This window comes from Galeopterus variegatus, unplaced genomic scaffold (genome assembly GCF_000696425.1).
Source record: "Galeopterus variegatus unplaced genomic scaffold, G_variegatus-3.0.2 Scaffold84, whole genome shotgun sequence".
NCBI classification, from domain to species: domain Eukaryota; kingdom Metazoa; phylum Chordata; class Mammalia; order Dermoptera; family Cynocephalidae; genus Galeopterus; species Galeopterus variegatus.
Genome location: NW_007726195.1, coordinates 467,213 through 493,828, shown reverse-complemented (window position 1 = coordinate 493,828; position 26,616 = coordinate 467,213). Strand labels below are relative to the sequence as shown.

Sequence of the window (26,616 nt, the reverse complement as noted above, 5' to 3'; positions counted from 1 at the left end):
ACCATGCCTCATTCATAATATGCCTTGAATGAGTGAATGTTAAAAATGACAGTGAGAAATGAAATGAAGCTCCGCAATCGCATCATCCTCATCATCCACCACAAAACCCTTTCGCCCAAAACCCTGCCCAGTGCTTCTGTGAGGAATGTATTTCTCAGAGCCACAGGATCTGTTCAAACTGCCAGATTCAAAACCAGGTCAAGTTTGTTTGTTTAACTTCACATTCATGATCAAGATACAAGTGACTCACACAGGGTGTGTTGGAATGGAATGGAAGGGAAGGGTAGAGGAAAGGAAGATAATGCGGATGACATTCATTCATTCAACTGATCACCTCGCATAAACACACGCACGTGCACACACACACACACACACACACACACACACACAGCACTGATGGCGAGTACAGATGCCTTTACATCATCTCTATCAGCAAAAACAGGAATGTGTGTCCACGAAGATGCCTCTGGCTGCTAAGCAGTCTCTGGGAGGAAGCTGAAGCTCCCCAGGCTTCTGTAACTCAGGACGTTAAAGTAGTCGTGGGGCTCAGCATAGTCCTCTCCCGTCTGCTCCCTGCAGCAGCCAGCGGGGGCAGCTCCTGCCTGCACACAGCTTCCAGGGGCTGAGGGAACGCTGGGACTCCTTTCCTCCTCTTCAACTGGACTTCTCCGGAGGCCACTTTCTGCAGAATGGATACTGGGAGATTTCTTCTAAAAACAAACAAACTACAAAGTGAGTATGTGGGGTTGTTATTCAAAAGTTAGTCCCCAACATGACACATAATTATAATAACCTCTTTCTTCCTTTCTTATACACACACACGCACACACATATACACACGCACACACGTGTGCGCACGTGCAAACTTGTGTTCTTATCAACACCAATTCCTTAGGCCTTAATTTCTCAGCCTTGTTGCAGCTGCCTTTCCGTACTAACCCTTCCCCCGAAACCACACTTGCTACACATACAAAGTGCCCCATGCCCCATGACTTCCTCTTCACTGAGCCTAGTGAGGCAGCTTTCTGTCCAGTGTATTTTACTCTTTACTACATCTGACACTGTTGATCTCTTCCTTTTCCAAACATTCTCCTTCCCCGGCTTCTGGGGCATCGCTCTCTCCTGGTTCTTTTCCTCCGGTGAACCCATACTTTGTCCTCAGCCAGGTCTGCTCTTTTTCTCTGCACATCAGCTCCCCAAACCAAAGTCTTCTCCAACATTTTGCCCTCTGCTTTTCCACACTCAACACTCTCTCCGAGTTGCTTCATCCACATGCACGTCTACATGCTGTCTGTCCTCTGAAGATTCCCAAATCTCCATCCATACTAGCCTTTTGCTGAGCTGCAGACCCAGGTGTCCACCTGCTAACTGGCCGCCACCATCCGATGCCCCACAGCAAGCTCAAACCAAGCCATCACATTCCCTCCCCCACAAACTGCTCCAGCCTCTACCTTCTCTATCCCGGTTTATGGCACCAGCTGATGAGAAACCTGGGGGCTAATGTTAAACTCTAATTATCCATAAAACCTCATCCAATTTTACTAAGTAGCTCTGAAATCTACTCCCTCTTTTTCATTCCTACATCTACATCTTCTCCCTCCTCTGGACTTCATCCTCGCTGCCTCTAGACCCCCTATTCCCTCTAATCCAACTCCACAGGCCACCAGCAGAGCAATCTTTCAAAAGTGAAAACTGGATCAGCCCATACCTCAGCCTAAAACCCTCCAATGGCTCCCATTGCCTGTAGTAGGGATGCTTAACCTACAGTGCACAGGTAGACCTTAGAGGATTTGTAAATCCCCTTAAATCATATGAAAAATGTTTGCATAAGGGTATATTCTCTTCTGGAAAGAACATCCATAAATCCACTACATTCTTCATAGGAGACTGTGATGCTCCCCAAGCACCTCTTGTGACTTGGTCCCGCTCACCTTTCCAGCATCATCTGGAACCAACATCCCCTACCTGCTGGGGCCTAGACGCTGGAGAGCCACCTTTTACTGAGAATCTGCCATGAGCACTACCTTCTTTATGTAATGCCAAGAACATCCCTATTGAAGCCTCCACTTACTTCTGAAAGCACTAACAGGCACAGACAGGTGAAGTCTCCTGCCCAAGGACAAACCCAACTCTGACTCAGGTCAGCCTGACTCTAGGCCATGCCTCTCCTCAGCCAGCTGCCTCTCATCCTGCAGCTTCTCGAATGCCATGCGCTGTTCCTTGCCTCCCCGGTTTTGTATATGCTGTGCCCATTGTCCATTCCCTGTACTTCCCTGAAGAGTCGTCTACTCATTCTCCCAGGCTCAGCTCCACAGCCTGTTGTCCGTGAAGCCTTCTCTGACCCAGCAGGGAGAGTTGTCTTCATCCTGTGTGCTATACCATGACCTGGTGTTCTCGTTGGAAGGTCAATGCTGCCTGGGACTGACTTGCTTACCCTTGTGTCTCTCTGGGCCTCAGCTGTGAGCTCCCTGAGGAAAAGGTTCTTGCTCTATTCCTCTTCGTAACCTCAGAGCCCATAACAGATGCTCAGTGTATGTCTCAGGACTGAAATTCAGGTGTGCACATGAGTGCACATGCAGGCACACACACACACTTTTCTGAATCACAGTAGGGACTCCTGGCCAGACAACTACAGTGGCACTTATTGGACATTAGGAGAGAACAGTGAAGTCTGTTTAGTAAAATCCAGGATGGTGAAGTCATTGATATGAGAGTTTCATAGGTGAGAGTTGTGCTAAGACAAGGAAATGAAAGAACAGCAGGCACAAGTAGGATGGCAGAAGAAATGCTCAATGACATCCCAATGCCAGGATGGTGAAGTCATTGATATGAGAGTTTCATAGGTGAGAGTTGTGCTAAGACAAGAAAATGAAAGAACAGCAGGCACAAGTAGGATGGCAGAAGAAATGCTCAATGACATCCCAATGCAAAGTTGACATCCTCCCAGCCTTACTGGAGGCTGCTTTGAAGCAGGTCACTCACCCAACAGAGGTCTGAATGACGGAATCACAAAGAGCCACAGACTTGGAAAATAACAGCAACAACCGCACACCGAATCTCACTCTGCCCACTCCCCACTGCTTCCATGACAGGAAACACCAGCACCAGCACGGACTATTGCCAGACCCAGCAGCGCACAGGGACAGGCAGGGAGGCTGCGGGGAGGGTGCATGGGCCGTGCAGATGTGCACAGTGGACGAATATCACAAATCAGGGTGGCGCCTCACTGCAGCCTCGAGGAGTTGGAAGCACATACACAAGTCATCGGTCTCTCCCCAGATACTGTTTCATCCATTCCCTTTCGGTACAAGTGATTGAACCTCAGCGTCAGGAGGAAGAGAAAGGGTGGTTATCATAGCTCATGCTGAGGCTGTACTTAAAAGAACTACTACCTCCCACGATGCAGTCCAATCCATTTTTAAATTATGGACACTCCTTTCTCAAAGAACTGATTGTGACCATTTGTGCTCATGTGTTCTTGTTTCCATTCTCAGTACAACTGATCACTCTTGTCTTTTAAGACTATTTTGGCCTCCAAAAAATGCTCTGGGAAATGCAAGTACACCTGAAATGGGTCCCTCAGCTGTTCCCTTTTTATTCCATCTTGTGGGGAAAACTCTGTAATTGTAATCAGTTTAAAAAATTGTCTGGGATTAATGTATTGATGTTGTCCCAAAGGAAGGGACAGGGATTGCAGCTGGGCCATCCGAAGACAAACACTGCCATCTCAGAGAATGTGAGGAGAATAGACAGTGGGGTTGGCAGAATCACTTTCCAAGAGCTGGATACACGTATCTCTCCTTTCCCCCATAGAAAATCCCCTGTAGGCACTTTTCGTGATAGCTGCTTAGCAAATAATATTCATTCATTTATTCAAAATAAACTCATAGACAAACACTGCCATCTCAGAGAATGTGAGGAGAATAGACAGTGGGGTTGGCAGAATCACTGTCCAAGAGCTGGATACACGTATCTCTCCTTTCCCCCATAGAAAACCCCCTGTGGGCACTTTTCGTGATAGCTGCTTAGCAAATAATATTCATTCATTTATTCAAAATAAACTCATGCAATATAAATATTTATTGAGCACCAGGTATCATGAGGTACTATGGTAAATAAAATTTAGAATAACTATAAGAACTTAATTTATAACAGTTATTAGTGCATGTCAAGAAAAATACCAAGTGCTTTACGTGAATTATTTGACTTAAGTTCTCCCATGATCTTATGGGGACAGTGCCATAATTATGCCCATTTAACAGATGAGAAAACTGAAGCTCAGAAAAGTTAGGTGACACAACTACTCAAGTGGGAGAGCCAGGACCCAAGCCTCGGTCTGCCTGATTCCAAAGGTCATGCTCCTAAATAAGGCAATCTACTGGCTCTCGGGTTCTGTAGGGAATGCCATTGGTGCCCTGTTCAGCTCCCTCTACATGACCAGCACTCCCCGCTCACAGCTGCCCTGTCTCTGGAGAATTGCTCTTGGGCCCTCTCTGGTGAGCAGTCAGTAGTCAATGACTGGCTGACGTGGGTTTTCAAAAGGCTGCTCCCTGCCTCAAGGTGCAACCAACTCTGTATACAACTCTTGCTTCAACCAAGTCTCCAGCTGAGACCACACCTGTAAGGAAAATGGACAAATGGTCAGGCTCCCTCAGATGTTCAGAATCTTGCCAAGCATGACCTAGCCTGTTTGATGTAAATATGTTAACTGTGCATGTGTGCCCAGGTGTTCCTTGGTTATGTGACTTAAGTATAAAGGACGAACAGCTCTGATCCACAGGGATGCTAGGATGCCCACCGCCCTCCTCCCCTGCCCTCAGGAGGTCACCAGGCCGCTGCTGGATCTGCTGTTAGCTGCTGCTGCTGCCGAGGAGGAAGAAGCTGGGGGTTGAGCTCACATCTGAATAAAGCCTATCAACTTTACCAATGGCTCCCAGGATCTTTTCCGATTATCTAGCTCACAACCTGCATATGAGGGGCCTGTGACCCAGTCTGCACAGAATGGGTTTGAAGGGTCTGTGACCCAGTCTGTACAACAGGTTTGAAGTGTCTGAGCCCTAGCCCGACAACACCCATGCTGAGCTCTCTTCCCTTAGCCCTATACTGCGTCCTTCACTACCCCTCATCTGAGAGCCCACCCCAACATATCACTCTCACCAGAATTCTCATGTCAAGCTCTATTTCTGGGGACCTGATCTAAAACAGTTGCCCCTGGGAACAGCCACTCCTGGGCAGGTGGCCTCTAAGGAGAGGAGTGGGACAGAGGATCACTCACCAGCTGGATGGCAGTACAGACCCCATGGCTGGTGGTGAAATTGGATGGGACCCAGATGGAAGGGGATTATGAGCTGATGCATCTCTGGCATTTGAGAAGTATGAGGTAAATAGTAACTATTTGGTCTCTGGGATTGAGTGGCTTTTGCTAAATTTCACTGATGCACTGAAGAAAGAAAATGACAGGCTCAGACCTATCGCAACTGAAAGCAAAGTGAGAAAGTCAAAGCTCCCCCTCGGAAGCATTTAAAGAGACACTCATCTCCAGCAGCTGAAGACCAGGCATAGGAGCTAATTGTAAAAATGACAGAACTTCAAAGAAGGCTGGATTCTAAGCCTGGGCAAGTCTCCTATGCCAAAATCAGGGCCTTAATAGGAAGGAAGTGGGAGACTTGGCAGGAGGATCTCTGGGTAGATGCACTTGAGAACCTTGAACCACCTGCTTCTCTTGTTCCATCTGGAGCTGCGGAAGTGGCCCACTTCCTCTTGATGGAAGATAAGCCCCGGCGGGACCTACCTCCTCCTCCCCTACTCACCATCGGACCCATAATTAGGGTAAAATCTCAGGCTACACTAACTGAGGAAGATCTGGCTCTGCTAAGAGAAGAGAAAGGTTATACACTATAGGATCTGGCTAACAGGTACTGGCAGGAACTGAGAGAGTATGCCTGGGAGTGAATCCTGAAGGTGATGAATCAGGGGTGGGTGGGTAGATACACGACTGGATGGGGGATAATTTGTCATTGTTGGGACATATCCCATGACTCAAAATTTAACTCCCTCACAAGAGCCCCAGAAGACGAGTCCAATACGCCGCTATCAATAGAGATGCCAGCACTGCTTTGGTGAACTATGGAAGAAGGAAGCAAAATGCTCAGAGAAGTGGGAATGCTAGAATGAACTCACTAAATCAGGGACTGGCAAACTAATGCCTGGGGGCAAATCTGACCCACTGCTGGTTTTTGTATAGCCTGTGAGCTAAAAATGGTTTTTACATTTTTTTTTTCCTTTTTGTCTTTTTCCGTGTCCGGCAACGGATCGCAACCCTCAGTGATAGCTAGATAGAGGCAAATAAAGAAGGAGAACCTAAATGTTTTAGGACATGACCTGAAAGATGATCTGGTGGTGTTCTCCAAACCTGGTGAGCATTTTTTTAAGAAGCTGCCAGTCTGGTCTTAGGCCACTGGTATTTGTGTATCCCATGAGCCAGATCAACTCTGCCAATGATTTTTATATGGCCCACAGCTAAGAATGGTTTTCATTCTTAAATGGTTGGATATGTGAAAATTATATGAAATTTAAGTTTCTGTGTCCAATAAAGTTTTACTGGAACACAGCTATTCTTGTTTGTTTACACATCATCTATGGCTACTTTTGTACTAATGGCAGAGTTGAATTGTTGCAACAGAGACCACATGGCCCACAAAGCCTAAAAGATGTACTATTCGGCCCTTTACAGAGAAACTTTCCCAGTCCCTGTACTAAATAATTTTAATAATCCAACAGCCGGTGGCAGAGTTGAATTGTTGCAACAGAGACCACATGGCCCACAAAGCCTAAAAGATGTACTATTTGGCCCTTTACAGAGAAACTTTCCCAGTCCCTGTACTAAATAATTTTAATAATCCAACAGCCGATTATACTGGATCTTCTAGAGAAGATCCTGAGAACACCCCTTTTACTAAGGTAGGAAGGAATGTGCTAGGACCAATCAGTGCTCTCCTTCCTCTACAGGCTGGGGCTGAAGTAGGAGATGCTTTTACAGAACTGGATCCCTAGTAGCAATGGGGATGAGGAGACCCCCAAATAGTAGGGGGCAGATGGCAGCACTTAAGGAACAAAGTGGATGAAATCACTGTAATGAGAACCAAGGAATCCTGACCCAAGGATATCAAGATGGCTGCTAGAGCACAGTGTTCCTAGGAGAAAAACAGATGGGCACCCAACAAGGGCGTTGCTTACATGATCAAAAGAGATATAAGATTATGAGGGTCTTCAAAGAGTTCGTTGAAAACTATACATGGATTACGCAATTTTTGCACAAAAATAAACTTGGACCAGACTTGTTATAACATGTCTGAATAGGATGTAGTTTGAGGCACTAAGAAAGGTGAGACATCAGTTGGAAAAAAGCCCCTATCAGAGCAACATGAATTCTGCTAAAATTGAAACAAGAACAAACATCAAATCTATGGTGAAGCTTGAGTAGAAGAATGATGAAACCATTGCTCCTTTACAAAAAGTTCATGGGGACAATGCCCCAAAGAAATCAGCAAATTACAAATAGATAATTCATTTTAAGAAGGGGCAAGACAATGTTGAAGATGAAGCCTACATCAATTTGCAAGAAAAAAATTAGTCTTGTTCATGCCCTAATTGAGGAGGACCGAAAAGTAACAGCAGAAACAATATCCAACACTGTAGATATCTCAGTTGGTTCAGCTTACACACCTATGACTGAAAAATTAAAGTTGCACAAACTTTCTGGTTAATGGGTGCCAAAACTATTGTGCTCAAATCAGCTGCAGAAAGAACAGAGCTTTCAATAGAAATTTTAAATAAGTGGGATAAAGATCCTGAAGCATTTCTTCAAAGAATTGTAAAGGAAGTAAAACATGGTTTACCAGTATGATGCTGAAGACAAGCACAGTCAAAGCCATTGAGACCAACAGGTGGAAGTGGTTCGATCAAAGCAAAAGTGGACCAGTCAAGAGCAAAGATCATGTCAACAGTTTTTTGGGATGCTCAAGGCATTTTGCTTGTTGACTTTCTGGAGGGTGAAAAAACAATAATATCTGCTTATTACAAGAGTATTTTGAGAGGGTTAGCCAAAGCTTTAGCAGAAAAACAACTGGGAAAGCTTCACCAGAGAGTCCTTCACCACCACAAGGGTAATTTTGCAAGAATCTCAAAGGGAACTCATTAGGCATCCACCTTACAGTCCCAATTTGGCTTCTTCTGACTTCTTTTGTTACCTAATATTAAAAAAATCTTTAAAGGGCACCAATTTTTCTTCAGTTAATAGTGTAAAAAAGACTGCATTGACGTGGTTAAAGTTCCAGGACCCTCAGTTCTTTAGGGATGGACTAAATGGCTGGTATCATCACTTACAAAAGTGTCTTGAACTTGATGAAGCTCATGTTGAGAAATAAAGTTTATATATTTTATTTTTTATCTTTTAATTTCCATTTTCCATAAACTCTTTGAAGTCCCCTCATACTTGAGAGAATGCTGAGGCCAGTCAATCCCACAGAAAGTCAAGATTTCTTGCCTGGTTTCCAGGACCATGAACATTACTGGTATGCATACCATTCATTTGCCCTTTGGCTCCTTTCTCCAACCTTCTTCAGCCTATTCTGTGCCCTGAGAAGACTGTGCTATATGTACTGCATCAATTGGTTTCCTTGTCCTCCAGCTTAAGTTTGGGTTCAATCAATGCAGAGCAACAATAGGAGAATAGAGCAAAAGAGAGTGAGGTGAGGGTACACACTTCCCTGTAATCTCTGAAGGGTGGCCTTGGACTGGTTGTGACCCTCAATCAAAGATTACGGTGCTTTTCAAGGTGGACCCATCCACATAACTCTCTCCTTCCCAGCTGCTATGGGTCAAAAGTTCATGTACTGGAAACTTGATCTCCTTTGTAACAGTGTTAAGAGGGTGGAAATTCCAACTATGGTATTTGAAAGGTGGGGCCTTTGAGAGATGACTGGATCATGAGGATTGTGCGCTTGTTCATGGATTGATCCATGGAGTAATGGGTTGATGGTTTAATGAGTTGTCATAGGCATGGTCCTGATGCCTTTATAAGGAGAGCAAGTGAGAAGGTTAGCTCTCTCTTGCTCAGGTCATTCTCTACATGTGATACTCTGGTCACCATCGGACACTGTAAAGAGTTCCCACCTAGAAGAAGCCCCTCACCAGATGTGCCCCCTGAACTGTGGTCTTTCCAGCCTCCAGAACAGTAAGAAATAAACCTCTTTTCTTTATACATTACCCTGTTTCATGTATTCTGATATAAGCAACAGAAAACAGACTAATACACAGGTTCCAGTAATCATCCTCTCCTCTCACCCCTAAAGAACTAAGGGTGGTTACAACACACTGCTACACTCCCCCTTATATGTTCCTTATATCCTGCCTAGATCTTTGAATTAAACTATCCTCAAACAACCCAGTTTGAGAGTACTATGTGTTCCCTCCTGGGACGTTGAATAATGCAAATATAAAATGCTCTGAGCGAGGAGAGAGAGAAGACTGGAGACTACAGTCAAGTACAAGAAAGAAGCAGAGAGGACATAAACTAGACAGGAAGCAGTGGAAATGTTAGAGAGAGGGCTGGTAAGTAAAAAATTGTAGAAGGGGAGCAACAAGACTTAATAGCTATTGGACTCTCTCTTTCCACCTTTTCATCTTTCTCTACCCCCAAGATGACCAAAGTTAGTCTGGCTGCCCAGAATGAAAACTAACCAGTCTTGAATCCTTAACAGGAAAATTTGTTCTGCTGCTTCCAAAGAGCCTTTAATCTTTCCATTCTAGAGATGCAGAACGCTGGTGACAGCAGAGGCTATCTGTTCAGCAGCCGTCAGAGCAGCTCCCTTCCCAGCTTGGAGATCAATCATCATTCAGTTCTCTTCTCCCCTCTAGGCAACCACTTCTCTTGTCTTCACCTTCCTCTAGAAGTTTCATTTCCTAATCATGTCTACTGTGTTTAGATATAAGTGAAAATACTATGGATCATTGGCTTCCTCAATAGCACCAGCCATGTCTCAGCCACTGCTGGGTCCCAGCACCCTGTTCAACCAGGTCTGTTGAATGATAAAGAATAACTGGCCACATTTCTATGAACAATGTAGGTCAGCAATCTCAATGTTAGTCTCATAACCAGGAAGTGAGGGTTTGAATCATGAGACAATAGAGATTTTTGCAAGCAGGTTGGTGGACCAGGCAATCATCTGCTTGTATAAGGCTTTATGTAAATTTCATGGGGAAATCACCAATTGCATGAGTTTTCCCACCATTTGGAGAATCTCTTTAGTTTCCTCTGGACAAACTGTTGGACTCATGACTGAGGAAGACTTGGGCAATTTGTAGGTTACAGAGGGGTATGTGAGTTTGCTTGTGCTACCAAAATATCTTTTCCCATTCTCACTCCAATCTCTGCTCAGTCAACAAAGATTAGGGTGAAGGTTTTTAGGCTCTCTTCATTCATCGATCAGGTTGAAGACAGAATGTATGTCAAATAAAACATGTTATTTGTTATAGCAATATCCTTGTTATTTATGGAAAGTTAAGAAATACAAAGTGGATTTATCTACACAAGAAACTGAAGGAATTTTAGATGTAAAATATTAAGCTAAAAGTCCAAGACTAGTCACTAATAATATATATGAGTATGCAGAAAAAGTGTGTGAAGATGAATTTTAGGTGTCAACTTGGCTAGATGAAGGAATGCTGAGAAACCTGGTAAAGCAATCTTTTCAGGTGTGTCCATGAGGGTGTTTCCAGCAGGGATTAATATGAGAGTCTGAGTGGCCTGGGTGGGAAAGACCCACCCTCAGTGTGGGTGGGAACCATCCAATCTGTTGGGGGGGTCCAGAGAGAATAAAAAACAGAGTAAAGAGGTGACTTTCTCTATCCACTGGAGCTGGGATACACTCTTCTCTCCTGTCCGTGGACATCAGAGCTCAAGACTCTTCAGCTTTTGGGTTCCAGGACTTACACCAAGGACACCATCGGCTTCCCTGGTTTTGAGGCCTTTGGACTTGGACTGAGCCACACTACCTACATCCAGTTTATAGACGGCCTGTCGTGGGACTTTTCTTCACAGGCGCATGAGCTAATTCCCCTAATAAATTGCTCTCATATAATTATAACATATCCTATTGATTCTGTCTCTCTGGAGAACCCTGACTAATACAAAGTATAACTCCATAAACAAAACAAAGAACAGTGGGAAAATATATAGAATGAGATCAAGGCAGGGATATAGAATTAAGGCTATTTAAAATGCAAAATACCATGAGATCTAAGCAAGAGAACATAACAATGACACCTTCTTATTAAGCAATTCTAGTCCATGCAATTCATCCCAACTCTGAGGCCTGGAGAGAGAACAAGATCTCTATGGTCTTCAGGGGGGCAATGAGAGTAAAATAAGTCAAATAGAAGTTAAATTAGAAATAGGAGAAAATCAAATGGTGGCCCTTCTCTGGAAGGGAGAGAAAAAGGTAAGAATTCACAATAAGCAAGCAAGATGGGACCAGGGCCTAAGAACATGAAGCTGTACAAATTCCTCTCTTTCTGGGACTGGCAGTGACCCAGCCAGATGGAAGCTAAGTGGCTTGTCGGACATTAGGCACTGAGGGGCTGGAACTCAGGTGGGGGACTTGACTTAATAGAGCACAAGGTACAGAGTAGGTGGGCCAATTTTGCTCTGCTTGTAAAAGTCAAGCTTTTAATGCAGACATGAAGCAACACCAAAATTAAGAGTTCTGCTTCCTGTGGAACTATAGTTGACTACGATGCTTTGAATCAACCCTTCCATTGAGGACAGCTAGAAAAGCTGAATGAAATATTAGAAACACCTGTTTGAAGAAATTAAAAATCTGCCAAATTGGTGAGGAATTCGTGGGCTAGGAGCAAGATCCAGAAAAAGAAAACCTGGAGAGATGAGATGAGCACTGGGAGACATTTTCTCCTGGATGCAATTGCCTGAAAGTTATGACTGAGAGGCAGATATGCTACACAGAGCTTCTGGCTGGAGGGACAAAATCTGGAGTTCACCAGACTTTTAATTGAGATCCCAAAGAAGAAAATAAGATGGTAGCTGTAAATTCACATATATCAGTAATAATATAACCAAGTACATAGTTCAGAGAGAATACTACCAGGGCTGCAGAGTTGGGATGTTAATTGAGCAGAATCAGAGTTGGAAGGAAAGTGGGTTGAGATCTAGGGAGGAGAGTCTAGGGTAAGGGTGGAAACAGAACAGTGCTGGAAATCACAGGCTTGTGTTGCCCAAAATGTTTGTGCAGTGACTTGAATTAAGGCAACCTGGGCTGGCTTAAAGGGCCCAAGACAGCAGACAAAACAAGGAGTGGAAATTCTTTCACTCATCCCAATCAATAGCTACCAGTTTATGACACAAGGACATCGATATATTTCTTCATTATTTACAAAGCTCTCACATGAAATATGCCACCTGTTCATCACCACTCTGTGATATAGAGCCAGCAGAATTACAATCCTCATTTAATACAGGAAGAAATGGAGACCTGGAGAGATTAAGTAGCTACCCTGAAATCATACACTCAGTGCTGAGACTGGAAACTAAATCTTCCAATTTCCCATCCATTACTCTTTCAGCCACATGACCTCCTAAGCTAAAAGAACAGAGAATTTACAGCCTGCTGATCTTGCCATGCGCTTTTTATCCCTGAATTTTCGGAGTGTTTATTTCTCATTCTGCAGAAGTGCTGGGTAGCCCAGAACTACCAAAGAGTTGCAAAAATTAAAATGAGCTAATACACAGAAAGCCTGAGCACGTAGTACATGCCCAAGGTGCATCAAAGTCACAGTAGATAAGTCAAACTCTCAGAGCAGAGGCTTAAGAGACAGGCAGGAACTAGGAGCTGTAGGTGACAGCAAGGTGGGTAGGTGTGTAATATACTAAAAAGCATATGTACTTCGCAGAACCTGGTTTTCCAAAGTCTTGCAGTTTCAAATATTGACCTTGTAGAGGACTGGAAATTTTCCTCAGGCTATAAGTCTCTGGTGTAAGATAAAGATTTGTGGCACAGCAAGGTTGCTGGCTCAAAGACAGACTAGTCACTGATTATTATGTAAAGATACTGAGAAATTGCTGTAAGATCACTTAATTGTCTACTGGAATGTCATAGACTTGTTTCACTGAAAGTTACCAGCCTATATTGTTAAACTATAACCCCACCTGTGTTCTCTTCCTATAACTTCCTGGTCTGGAAAATAAATGCAGGAAGAGAACCCCAATTCGGGGTTAATTTCCCAAGGAAAGGTTGCCTCTCACTGGAGGGAGCATTCCCAGGGAAGTTAACCACTTCGGGGCTTCTCACTGCTCAGAAGAGATGGGCTTTGAGTAATCCTTTCATCTCTATCACCCAGGGGAAGTGGGGTGACAAATCTGTGGGGGGGGCAAAGCAACACAAAGCAACAGGTAGGATACAAGTCTAACCTTCTAGGAGCTGCCAGCCTGGGAGAGGGACAAGGGAAGAACATAAATAACTGCACTGGAAGGCAAAGCAAGTACCATGCAAAAGGTGCAAAGAGCAATGGGGGAGATCACATCTGGGTCTCTCTCTGGTAGGGGTGGGGGTGCCCATGACTGAGATGTGCAGCCAGAGCCATTACCTTTCTAGCCAGTGCGACCACCCTGATGACTGCTGTGCAGATGACCACCAGCAGTGTGGCCATGGCTCCAAGCAATGGGATCTGGAAGCTGGTGCTGTGCTCAGCCACTAGAGGAAGGATGAAACAGAGGTGAGTGGCAGAGGCCAGAAGCAAAGCTGCCCTCCCCAGGGAAGCCTCAGGTTCATGGCACGGAGGTGGGGATTGGCTAGACCCTCTCTCTAACTGCAGGTCTAGAGTCTTTAAGCCCAACTCTTTGGACAGCAGAGCATCTGCCTGGCCTGTCATAAAATCAGTGACTGATCTCTCGAGCAGTGGCATAACTCATGTATTTGACACCAGAGTAGATCGTTTTTAACACTCCATTCCCTACTACACATAATCATTTATGTAATCAAGAAATGAAACAAATTTTAAAAACGGGAAAGTAAACACTTTCTTCTATTAAACTTCATATATAATCAGATCAGTAAAAAAATGTTTAATTGAAAAGTAAAATAAAATTAATATTAAATTACAAAAAAGAAGAAAGCATATTACCCTTCACCGTAAGCCTTTAACACTTGGTCCAGCCCGGCTATGAAACCCTGTGGGGAGTGAGGCTCTGGAGCCTCCTCCTTTGCTATTGTCTCAGCACCTGACACATCGTAGATGCTCAATAGATATCTGTGGCATGAATGAAAGCATGAAGAAGTTAATTTCATCAAGACACAAAGTGTAACTGGAAGGAAGAAGAGGCAGGAGAGGAGTTTTGCAGAGATGAGTGATATTTGATCCGAGGAGAAAAGTGAGAGAAACAAGACGACTTCCCTGACCTGTGCTGTGCAGTGGGTGGAAGGTTTCCAGGCAGCTTCACCCCTTCGCTACCTCCTCCCCAGGGACTCAGGCAGGACTCAGCTGTCCAGAACAGTCTTGAAAGGAGAAAGGTGTAGCTGAGGCCTGGCCCCTCTTCCCTTGACTAAGGGCTTAGATTGCTGGAAAGGTGGCTAAGGAATCCAGTCCCCTAGGAGAGGGGCAGTGCCTGCAGTACCCAAATTCCCCAGCACTATTCCTACTGCTCCGAGGACTCAGACACTGTAGGCAGGCGGGCCCCTAATGTTAGCTCGGGAGGAAAGAGGGCAGGTGGGAGGCAAAGTGGTTACAGAAAACACACTGCAGGAGGCCCGAGGGGCTGCACAGGACCAGAAAAGGATATGAGGTTGGAGTGGGGACAGGGACAGGTGGGGTGCCGGGTTAGGACTAGGATCTCTGACAGCTGAGGGATGGACAAAGATAGATGGGGTCAAAACCATGGTCAGGTTTATGGGAGATGACAAAATGTATTTGGTTAGGTTTAAAGATAAGCTAGAGATACGATTAGGACCAGAGTGGAATTTAAGATATTAGGAATATCAACTTCATTAGGAATTTTTGATTTGAAATAAAAGCCCCTATTCTTCCATTTACAGTCTCAATCCCAGAACAAAGACTTCAAGGTCTTTGAAACAGAAGCAGCCTGGGGACAGGCATGACAGCATCACTACATGCAGGTGGGGAAGGAGCGGACTCTGCAGAAGGGTTACTTCAGGATCGTTTCTGTGAACCCAGTTAGCTTTAGGGTTAAGTTCAATTTTAGTGTGAAGGTTAGAAAGAGCTTAAATATGGGCCGGCCCGGCGGCGCTCCCGCCCGAGGGTTCGGATCCCACATACAGACCGGTTCCCGCTCACTGGCTGAGCGAGGCGCGGGAGCAACACCGAGGGTTGAGATCCCGTTGCCGGTCCCCGGTCTGGTACGGGGGCAACACTGAGGGTTGCGATCCGTTGCCGGACACGGAAAAAGACAAAAGACAAAAAAAAAAAAAGAAAGAGCTTAAATATTATGGTTAGTATTAGGATCTGGACTTGGACTAAGGTTTGAGATTAGGGTCAGAAAGAAGTCAGGGTTGGAGTTAATGTAAGTAATTAAAGGAGAGTTAGCTTTCCAGGTAAGCAACTGACCACTTGAGAAGCAGGAGGGGAGAGGCAAGTGACTGTGGTGTTCCCTAGAGGCTGCAGTGGCAAAAAGGGGACACACATACAGGATGGGAGGACTTAGGGGGCGTCCAATAGAATGCGCTCTGAGCTCCCTCCCAGATGGTCTGCGAGGCACAGGGAAGGTCTTGTGCCTTCCTTTCCCCTCTTTCACACTGGGGAGTGTGTGCCAATGTGACCTCAGGGAGTATGCTCGAGAGGAGCATCAGTCCCTGCACGTCCTGGCCCAGATGTAAGCAAACAGACATCGTGCCTGTCTGGTCTCTGGTTCATGGGAGCTCCATCCCCGGGGGGTCTTCCACCTGGACGCCCTCCCTATCCCCATCTTGCAGTCTGGTAATGGGTCATATGACACGGGGGCAAAGAGCCCAGAATGGTCAAGACCGTCCTTTGGTTGCTCTTGCTGGAATCCAGGTCCCTCGTCCTATCATGCCTGGCCTCCTGCAACGATGAAGCAATAAGGAGCATAACAGCTCGAGTTTACTAAGGGAAGCACGTTGTGTCTGGTACTGTCCTAAGACCTAGAGCTGTATCACTCTGAGATTATTCACCACACTTTATAGATGGGAAAACTGAGAAAAAAAAGTTAATAATTTACCCAGATTACCCAGGGTCAATGACAGTATTACCCCCCAGGCAGTGTGATCCCAGAGCCTGGGCTCTCAAGTGCTTCTTGCACTTGACCTATGTCGGAGCCAGCCAAGAGGACACCTTAAGATAACCTCTGATCTTCTCAGTTTACACATACTTTGCAAACTCATAAAACTTAATGTCCAACACAACTGATGGCAGTAAACAAAAGTTCTGAGGGGGGAGTTTAGTGGAAACAGAACACTGTATTAAAATCAGCTCAAGCACTCTGAACAGTTCCAGGCCTCAGCTTCCACCTGCACCAGTCAAATGGGAATCATACTAATAGTTAATGCTGACACAACGCTTGCCATGTTCCAGGCACTGTTCTAAGGACATTTCTTGTATTAGGTAATTTGATCCTACACCAGCACCTCATAAGGTCTTATGTCTATCCTCATTTCACAGATGAGAAAACAGATGCACAAAGAAGCTAAGGAATCATGTCTGAGGTGAACAGCAGAGCCAGAATTTAGACCCAGCCTGTCTGCTGTCTTAACCATTCTGCTGTCCTGTTTCCCAGATATGATAATAATCCTTTCCTAACTTCCAGAGAATTGGCGTAGGTGTCCAGGTGGATAAGAACTAGAAGGCATTTGGAGACTTTGAAGTACCACACAAACATAAGTTATTGTACATTCACACTTAGTACATGCTATGCTTTGCTTTTAACCAGCTCTAATCTTTATAAACTCGGGGGCCAACACTAATTTGCATAATTAATACTAAACCAATAAATGAGAACACTTTGCATTTGACTTCATCCACTGGTCTTCTTAGTACCTATAGATAAGCTGCGGCTCTTATGCAAGAACAGTGGTCCTCAGTCCCAGCTGTGCATTAAGGTCGCCTGGGATGCTTAGAACCTCTCACGTCCTGGCTCTGCCCCTAGAGATTCTGCTCCACAGAGTGTTTCGGGATGGCATTCTCTATGCTAGAGGAAGGGATCCATCAGCCGCCCTGCTCCAGAGTAAATACCTGAGCTTCCTAAGACCTCCAGAAAGATTCTCCCTCTGTAAATCCCATCAGGGAAGGTATAATAGATGCAGAAGTACTCCCCGGTGTCATTCACGGTCAGCGACTGGAGGGTGAGGCCCAGGCTGGGGCCCGGAGACACTCGCTCCCTGAAGGCTGGGTAGATGTACCACCCTAACTCAGCATGACAAATGGCCACAAGTTGGTCCTGCTGCTCCCAGTGGACCTGGGTCACTTCAGCTGTGCTGGAGGAGAGGTGGCATTGTAAGATGACAGAGCCACCTTCCTCTGCAGAAATGTTCCCCTTTGTGACTACTGTGTCCGTCATGGCTCCTAGGGAAGAAGAAAAGGCACACGTAAGTCCCGGCTCAGCAGGTGGGCTTCAACCTTCCTGTAGAAATTCCAAGGGGCTTTGAGGCCAGAATTGGTTTTTGGAATGATAGTTTCTCCAGTCCTTCCTGTTACTCCCCCATAAAGACGATAATTGTTTTCTGTTTCTGCCATTCAAGAGACACTGCTCTCTGTGCCTGTCATTCAAGGCTCCCGGCCCTCTCCATGTCCCTCTCTAGTCTTCAAGCCCATCTCCATGCACCTCCCCCCCAGTCCGGCCCCTCTCCTGCCTTCCCATCCCCTCTGCTTCCAGAGCTTCATTCTTTCCCCTGCGCACCTGAAGCCTTGGTCACAGCTGCACTTCCTCCTGTGCCTTACGAGGACCCCACCCACAGTGACTTCCCCTTTCTCTCCACACTCCCTGTATTGTGTAATTAGCACCTTATTAAATGCCTGTCTCATTACTCCACAGCTCAGCCCTTCACCCTCTCAGGATATTCTGCTGTCTTGCTTCATGAGCTCGTTGATTATTTTCATAGGCTTATTTTGTCTCCCCACTTAGAATATAAGCCCTTGTCATCCAACACCACCTCTTTTGGGGTTTTTTTGTTTGTTTGTTTGTTTTGTTTTGTTTTGTTTGTATCTTCCAACAGCCTAGTTCTGTGCTGGGTGTATTATCCTTTGAAATAAAACCTGGCTGTCTGGTTGAAGGCCGTTTGGGGTGCCTGGAACTACCTTCAGGAAAGCCAAGAAATCAAAGGAAAAAGAGGTTTGGCAAACACTCTGTTTCTTCCAGGCCAAACTATCCTCTTCAGTGCTGACCACTCCCTCGCACCCTTGGCACTCTCCACCCTCACATGGTTCAGAAAGCAACATAAAACTAATTCATGCCACAGCTTTTAAATATTTGTGTCCCCCTCCCTCAGAAACATATGTCTAAGGTTTTTAAATTTAATAAAAATTCAGTCTATAATGGTAGAATCTCTAGAATGTGTGAAGAAGACATTTTTGATCCACAGAGAGCTACTTACAATGTTGTTCCGGAAGGTTCCTCAAGGACAGAAGAAAAGAAAATGGAGCAGGAGTGAGCTTCTAAAAGGAAACTGATAATTCCTCCTTCTTAGTCCCTTTCTCTTCCCCTGCCTCCTTTCTTGTGCCGGACCGTCAGGCACCCCCAACCTCGAGGGTCTACAAAGTCCTTCCTCCGCCACCCATAGCAGAACTGCCCCTCATTCTCCGAGACTGCCTCTTCTCACATGAGGGTGGACATGAGAACTCTGAAAACTGCATTTCCTTCCCTGTGCAAGCAGATGTGGCGTGCACTCCACGCCTTCCCAACAGAGCACCCTTGTCTCCACGCCAACTCAACCTTGTTTCTTCCTCCTCCCTGCTCTGCTAGGTTTTCAGGCCTTACCTGAGGCGGGGAGGGGGGCCTGCCTCAGCCCCTGGGCCAGGATCAGGAGGAGACACCACAGCATGCTTCTGCCCAGGGAGCCTACAGGAAGCAGATGTGGCCTCTTCTGCTACCGAAACTGGCCGACTGCAGATGGGAACATAAAACTGACTCTATGAGGAAAGAGGGTCTCGGAAAAACTGAGTTCAGCAAAAACCATGTCAAAAACAGATAAAGCTCTCAACCAGTACACAAACTGTATAGGGTGAGCCACAAGAAAGACCATGGAGGAAACATATAAAAAATAAACAAAAAATGTGGTTAGGGGTACACTAGTCTTTGGATTACTATTAGTCAATCTATTGTTTTTAAGGTCTGCCTTAATGCACTTAAAAAAAAAAACCAGCCTTTATCTAAAGGGCTCAGGGGCATCTGTGTAATGCCCATGATGCAGAGGAACCTGCTATGATGAGAAACTATTCTCATGGCTCCCTCGTTTCATCCTGCTGAAGAAAGTGCAACGATAAGAGAAACGTGTAAGTGTGGGCACTTACAGACACCGCACTTGCAACCCAAGGAGCAGGTGAACAAGCAGCACTGACTCTGGGGATGACACATGGGTGGGACAAAGATCTTGGACAAGAAGAGTGACTTCCCCTTGTATGAGGTCCTCTCTTTGAATCATTTCTTCTGTTTATTTGGACTGAGACTTTGTTGAATTCTGCCTTAGTCTCTCTGATCCAGTAGAATCAGAGAAGACCAGAAGAGTGAGTTTTCTTGTGCACAGTCACTCCGTGAAAGTCAGAAATGCAGAGAAGGGTGAGCCTCAGGGGCCTGACCCTGGAAAGGGATTGGTTACACTTGTCTAGAGCTCCAAGCTCATCACCAGGACCTACCATTAACCCATCCTTTCTCCTTCCCTCCCTTTCTCCCCTCATTCAATTGCAAGTCCCTGAATGCCTACAAAGCAGCAGACTTAACACAAGGCTCTGGAGATCCAGGGTGAACAATCATAGCCCCTGCTCTCAAAGAGTTTACAAAACTTGCTCTGCAGTGAAGCACTCAGGAGAGAAGGTAGAGAGAGGGTCTGCAGTCTCCTGCCTCCTGGGCTCTCACAGCAACAACCTTGGCCATGCTCCATGGTGTCTATCCTGAAAATCTGCATCTCCACCAAGGAAACATCACAAACCCAGTGCTTCGCCCCCTCCATTCCGGCCAAGCACACTGAGCATTTCACCCCGTCCAGGTTCCTGTCCTCCTCCCCTGCAGGGTGCTCTCTCTCAGACGGGAAACATCACAAACCCAGTGCTTCGCCCCCTCCATTCCGGCCAAGCACCCTGAGCATTTCACCCCGTCCAGGTTCCTGTCCTCCTCCCCTGCAGGGTGCTCTCTCTCAGACTAGTTTCCTCCCCTCGCTGGGTCCTGCCCATTCCCAGCTCTCTACCATGACCCATGCACTCCCCACACCGCACCTCAGACCCAGGCAATAGATCCTCACCAACTTCTCTCTGCTTCCCCGAACTCAGGAACCACCTCCACCACCTTTCAGCAGCCATGATGCCTTCAGCTGAAGACGCAATAATACCTAACGTGTCCCAAGGAGGGTGCTGAGGGTGAACTGAAGGGATGTTTCCAAAACTGGCTGCTGAGGTAGAGGAGCCGGGGGTGGGAGAGCTAGAAGCAGCTAGCGGGGACAGAGCAAAGAGCCGGACACTGAGGTTTGGGCTGCAAAAAGTTTACAGTCTCTGCTTCCATAGTGAGGGTGGGTGGGAGCCAAAGAGGTAAGACCTTCATACTATGAGAAATCCAAAGTAATTTAGATTTGGTTTCTATAAAATGGTTAAAGAATTTTTCTGTTTGTTCCTAAGCAACCAGTCCAAAGAGGAATATGGTCATGTCCATTTTGAGCAATGGTGTTCTTCAGAGACATTTGAGGGTGATGATTAACAGACTGTGGAGTAACACCTGGTCCAAAGTCACCCTGGCTTGGTGACCTTGGGAAAATCACCCAACCTCCTCAAGCCTCAGTTTCCTCATCTGCACATAGGAATAGTAGTACCTCCCACATGGGGTTGTTACGAGGGTCCAATGAACTAATGTTCTGTACGGTGCTTAGCACAGCGCCTGGAACATACAAAGGGTTCAGGACATCAATTACAGTATTGATAGCAATACTAATTAGTATTAATAACTAATGAAGGAATTATTAATAATTGAGGAATTATTAATTTATGGATTATAATTAAGGAATTATTAATTAAGGAAGTGAAACAAAAATCAGAGACTATCCCTCTCTCTCCGAATAACGTATTTTGCCAAGAGTAAAGTTTTGGTCTCCAGACTCCAAGGCCAGGGTTGCACCTGACCTCCAATTCTGTCCTATGTATGGGATGTAAGTGCTTCTGCAGGAAAGTGGCCAACGTGCCAGCTAGACCCTGAGGCTGCCTTGGAGGAAAGTAGGTGACAGAAGAGTCTCCCCAGGGCACCTTTCACGATCCCTCCGACCGGGACTCCCCGTGGCAACCTGACTGTCACTGCCGCCCACTCAGCAGTGGCCACAGCCAGAGCCATGCAGCGCAGCTGGGACAAGCAGGCCTGGGCTGACAGCTCCCGGTGCCACCCCAAGGTGGGGCCCGTCAGCAGCCCCTGGGGCAGATGTGAACCTCTGAGGTCCGTCAGCTGCTGACTCACATTTCCATTTAACGCTTCTAAAATGAGTCACTGTACTTTTTCCTCTGCTGAGGTTCGGAGCTGTGAGGTTTGGAGCTGTGAGGGAGCAGGTCTGGTCAGCCCGGATGCAGCCGGCGAGTGCAGACGCTGGGGAGGAGCTTCATGTTTGCCCGTAAAAAGGGAAGACATGGCGGCCTAGAGTAAGCCACCCCCAGGCCCCTCACGTCCTTTCAGGGCCCCGCCTTCCCCTGTCCCCGCCAGCCCGTCGAGAGCCCACGGGCACAGTCCTGACAACCCGCGGTCTGCAGCGGCCAGCACTGAGCTAGGGGCTGGAGAGTGGCGGGACTTTCCGCAGGGCCCGTGTCTGCCCTCTGGCTCCAGGGCTACCACGACCGTCTTCTCCCTGCCCCCAGGCAAGTGCGACATCCTGCAGCTGGTGCGGTGACCTCAGCAAGCGCTCCCGCTCCCTGCCCCGCACACCAGCTCCTGCCCTCCTCAGGGGGCTGAGGGCCGTGGGGGGCAGGAGGCAGTGGGAGGCAAGGGGACAGGGCCAGTCTGGGCACCAGGAAGAGCCTGCCCTGTGTCCCTTCACCCCCATCTGCCTCACAGCCACAGCAAAGCCACCTCACGGTGAAGATGTCTGAGCGATGGGTGGTTGTTCCAAAGCCACTTGTGGAGAGAGCTACCTCAGGAAATGAGACACTCAACACGAAAGGAATGTTATGCTGTGAGGCTAAGTCTGTGAGCCATGGGGCTAGCTGGCTAACGCTGGCTCACAGCAAATAGAAATGAGGAGAATCTGAGGGTGGTACAGCCGACTCTGTCCAGGCTCCCTTGGGTGAGGTGACTCTGAGGATCCCCTCCACCCCCAAGGCTGCCAAGAAGTTCGGTGGACTATGGGAGATCTCTGCCTTCCCAGCTGTGGAAACGGGACAGAGACCCCCAGGGTAGGTTGGAATGCAGGGTCAGAAGAAGAATCTTTGGGAAGAAACAGCTGATCCTCTCTCCTCAGCTTAGGCCTCTCGGCGGCCTCTCTTCACAGCCTTCCCATCCACTGACACTGCTTTCCTCCTTTTCCTCCTCCATCCTAGATGGGTTATGGTATTGTTTAATTAGAAAAATTATTCAATACACTTATTAAAGGACAGCAAAGCAGACTTTATCCGAGATCATCACAGTAAGTATAGGGACCATGGCAATGGGATTTTGCAGTGAAGGGGAGAGATTGGACTTAACTCCAAATACAGCATGGGCAAGTGAGAATTTATAGCCAGGGAGCAGGTTCGTGGGGAGAGGGGAACCAGTGGATGGAAAAGTACTAAGAGGAAACATTAGGGATAAGGGCGGATTCTGTCTAAACCGAGCAACAGGATTCTTGCTGGAGACAGGCCAGAGTGATCAGACACCACGTGGGGGATGGTGGTAACTCCAAATACAGCATGGGCAAGTGAGAATTTATAGCCAGGGAGCAGGTTCGTGGGGAGAGGAGAACCAGTGGATGGAAAAGTACTAAGAGGAAACATTAGGAATAAGGGCGGATTCTGTCTAAACTGAGCAACAGGATTCTTGCTGGAGACAGGCCAGAGTGATCAGACACCACGTGGGGGATGGTGGCGGATGAGGAACCTGATCAGATATTAAGAGTGATCAGATATGGGGTGTGGGGGAGGTGTTGTTGCTAAACTGACTTAGCAGGGTTCTTTGCTAAAATTGGATTTTATAAGAAAGTGCGTAGATAGGCCTAGGAAAAGGTTCAGGAGCCTGACCAAAGTTTGGTCAAGCAAAGACTCTTTGTCACTATCAATCCTTTATACTGTCAACCCACCCCCCAGCTCCATCTGCTCAGGAAAGGTATCCTCTTCTCCTGGAAGCTTACTTCCTACTTCCTGCTACCTGGAGCCCTCAGTCATCCCACACTACTAGGATTGGGATAGAAGTACAAGTGAACATATCATTCAAAGAACCCCTCAGTCATCAGGAACTGTCACTCCCCCCAACAAAAAGAAAGGCAGGCCTAGATGATATCACAAGGGGACTGTAACAAATCTTTAAAGAGCAGATAATTTCAATGTCACTTAAAATATACAGACATAGAACATAAAGGAAAACTTTCTAATTAGTTTTATGAAGAGGATTTAAAATTGACATAAAAATGATCAACACTGTACAAAATAAAAGAAAACCAGATCCTAATCTTGCTTTCAAATATTGAGGAAAAAATTCTAAATAAAATATTATTACACAGACTCTAATACCATATAAAACAAAATACATAATGACCAGGTAGGGTTTACTCCAGGATTGCAAGAATGATTCAATACTAGGAAATCCATTAGTATTAAATATTAGACCTATACAAGAAAGCATATGGCCATTTCCTTTGATTCTGAAAAGAAATCTGACAAAATCAATCCCTGTGACTGATTTTTTAAAAAATCAGTAAACTAAAAATCAGTAAATTCTTTCATTACCTAATTATGTATGCACATGCATGTGCACACACGCGCACACACACACTCGCTAAGCTCTAAAGCTAACATCTCTTTTGATGGGGAAACACTAGACATATTTCCACTAAAGTCAGGAATAAGACAAAGATACCGACTGTTACTGTGACTAGTTAACTGCTTAATGGGAGTATTAGCCTATTTAATTATGAAAGAAAACCATTTAGGGGTATAAGAATTAGAAATAAGGAGATAAGTCTATCTCTAGTTACAGATAATTATGTGTTAAACACAAAAGACTCAATAGGGAAAATACTATAAACAATTAAAATCTGTAAATTGGCAAGATATAAGTATAATTAAACAAATAGTCTTCCTATATGCAATCATTAACCAGTGAGAATGTATTTTGGCAGAGAATCCCCATTCACAATAGCAGCAAAAAAGACAAAATACTTAGGAATAAATTTAACAAAAAATGTGCAAATGCCATATAAAGAAAACTTTACTCCAATGAATCAGCTATTCAAATATATTTTTAAATAAAACCCTACAAATACAAGAAATCATAGGTGAATTTCTCCAAAACCTGGAAATGGAGAAAGTCTTTTTAACTGTCACTCAAAATCTAGAATAAGTAAATAAAATTTGATGATTAATTTAATTATATAAAGTTTTTTTTAAAAAGGTTTTTGCGTTAAAATAATATTATAAAGGTCAGAAGACAAATGACGAACTTGAAAAGAGTATTTGGAACTTAGTTCAGAGACAAGTGATTCATATCATTAACATAAGAAATTCCCAGAAATTGAAAAGAAAAAGACCAACAACCCTAAACATATTAAAATATCTGAACTCATATTTCATAGAACAAATAAAAATGTTTCTTAAATATATGAAAAGTTCCTCAACCTCAGTCATAAAGAGAAATGAACACCAAAACTAAACTGTGATGCTATTTCTTCCCCCACCAAATTGGCAAAAATCAAAAATTTGACAGTATATTCTATTGTTGATGCTGTGGAGAAACAAGTGCTGTCACATATTGTTAGGAATGGAAAATGATACAACTCCTTTGGAGGAGAATTTGTCAATATCTGTCAAGATCACAGCTGTGTTTACCCTTTAACCCAGGAACCCCACTTCTAGGCATCTAAGGACATAACTGCACAAATATGAAATGATACATGTACAAAGTTAGGTATTGAGGCATTATATATACTGGCAAAAAACAAACAAAAACCCAACTCAGTAGGGGATTGGTTGAATAAACTGTGGTACCTGAACATGATGGAGAACTAGGCAACCATAAAAATAATATAAAATAAAATGATGAGGGTGATCTCAATGTATTCATATGGAGTAATCCCTAGAAGATATTTGTCAAATGAAAAAGCAAGGTGCCAAAAGTCAGTACAGAATGCTACTTCTGTGGGAAGGGGTGAGGGGCCTGAGAATATAAGTACAAGTTTGCCTGTATTGGTTATAAGAAACACTGTGAGAATTAACCAGAAGTTAATTTCACAAATTGGTTACCTTTAGGTAGTGGGTGTGGGGGTAGGAAGGGAGAGGATTGGGATGGAAGACAAACTTTTTTAGATATAGCTTTTAACTTCTAAAACAAGTAACTGGTTTACATATTCAAAAAATACATATTGCTATGGTCTAAATGTTTGTGTCCCTCCAAAATTCATATGCTGAAATCTAATCCCCAATGTATTGGTATGAAGAGGTGGGGCCTTTTGGGAAGTGGTTCAGTGATTAGGGCAGAGCCCTCATAAATGGTATTAATGCACATATTAAAGATGCGTCAGAGCTTGCTAGCCCCTTCTGCCATGTCAGAACACAGCTAGAAGACACCATCGATGAGGAACCAGCCCTCACCAGACACCAAATCTGCTGGCGCATTGATCTCAGACTTCCCAGCCTCCACAACTGTGAGCAATAAATTTCTGTTGTTTATAAATTACCTATCTTAGTCTAAGGTATTTTGTTACAATAGCCTGAAACGACTGAGACACATTATATAAAGAAGAAAAAGAAAAGTCATCCCTAAAATCGAAGAGAAAAAACAAAATTAATTTAATTGCATATAAAATTAATAACATAGTAACACAGAGAAAGTAATTATTTCTATTGAGTTTAAAACTCAGCACTTTGTATTTCTTTGATGGGATTTATTCTGGGATTAAAAATATCTATTCTAGGGCCGGCCCGGTGGCACACTGCTACAGTGCGCCGCTTGGGAGCGCGGCGGCACTCCCGACTTATTCTGGGATTAAAAATATCTATTCTAGGGTCGGCCCGGTGGCACACTGCTACAGTGCACCGCTTGGGAGCGCGGCGGCACTCCCGCTGAGGGTTCGGATCCCACATCAGACCGGTTCCCACTCACTGGCTGAGCGAGGGGCAGGCACAGCGCTGAGGGTTGCGATCCCGTTGCTGGTCCCAGTCCAGTGCGGGCGCGACACTGAGGGTTGCGGTCCGTTGCCGGACACGAAAAAA

At 45.3% G+C, this 26,616-nt stretch overlaps 1 protein-coding gene across 1 annotated transcript; it reads right to left on the bottom strand.

The window, feature by feature from the left end:
• Window positions 1–456: 456 nt before the first annotated feature.
• Window positions 457–19,153, bottom strand: TIGIT (T cell immunoreceptor with Ig and ITIM domains). The gene is made up of 4 exons (XM_008580180.1): window positions 19,016–19,153; window positions 17,275–17,604; window positions 13,660–13,766; window positions 457–710 (listed from the first exon to the last, which is right to left on the bottom strand). The coding sequence occupies exons 1-4, from the start codon at window positions 19,077–19,079 to the stop codon at window positions 474–476; spliced, it is 738 nt and encodes a 245-aa protein (XP_008578402.1). The 5' UTR covers window positions 19,080–19,153; the 3' UTR covers window positions 457–473.
• Window positions 19,154–26,616: the final 7,463 nt, after the last annotated feature.

Bases quoted from the DNA above. Each gene is read 5' to 3' on its own strand.
- TIGIT (XM_008580180.1), bottom strand. From the start codon at position 19,079: ATGCTGTGGTGTCTCCTCCTGATCCTGGCCCAGGGGCTGAGGCAGGCC. The intron at 17,605-19,015 runs GTAAGGCCTGAA...CTTCTTCCCTAG, and splicing joins GGCCCCCCTCCCCGCCTCAG to GAGCCATGACGGACACAGTA. The intron at 711-13,659 runs GTAATGGCTCTG...GTTTGTTTTTAG, and splicing joins TGGTCGCACTGGCTAGAAAG to AAGAAATCTCCCAGTATCCA.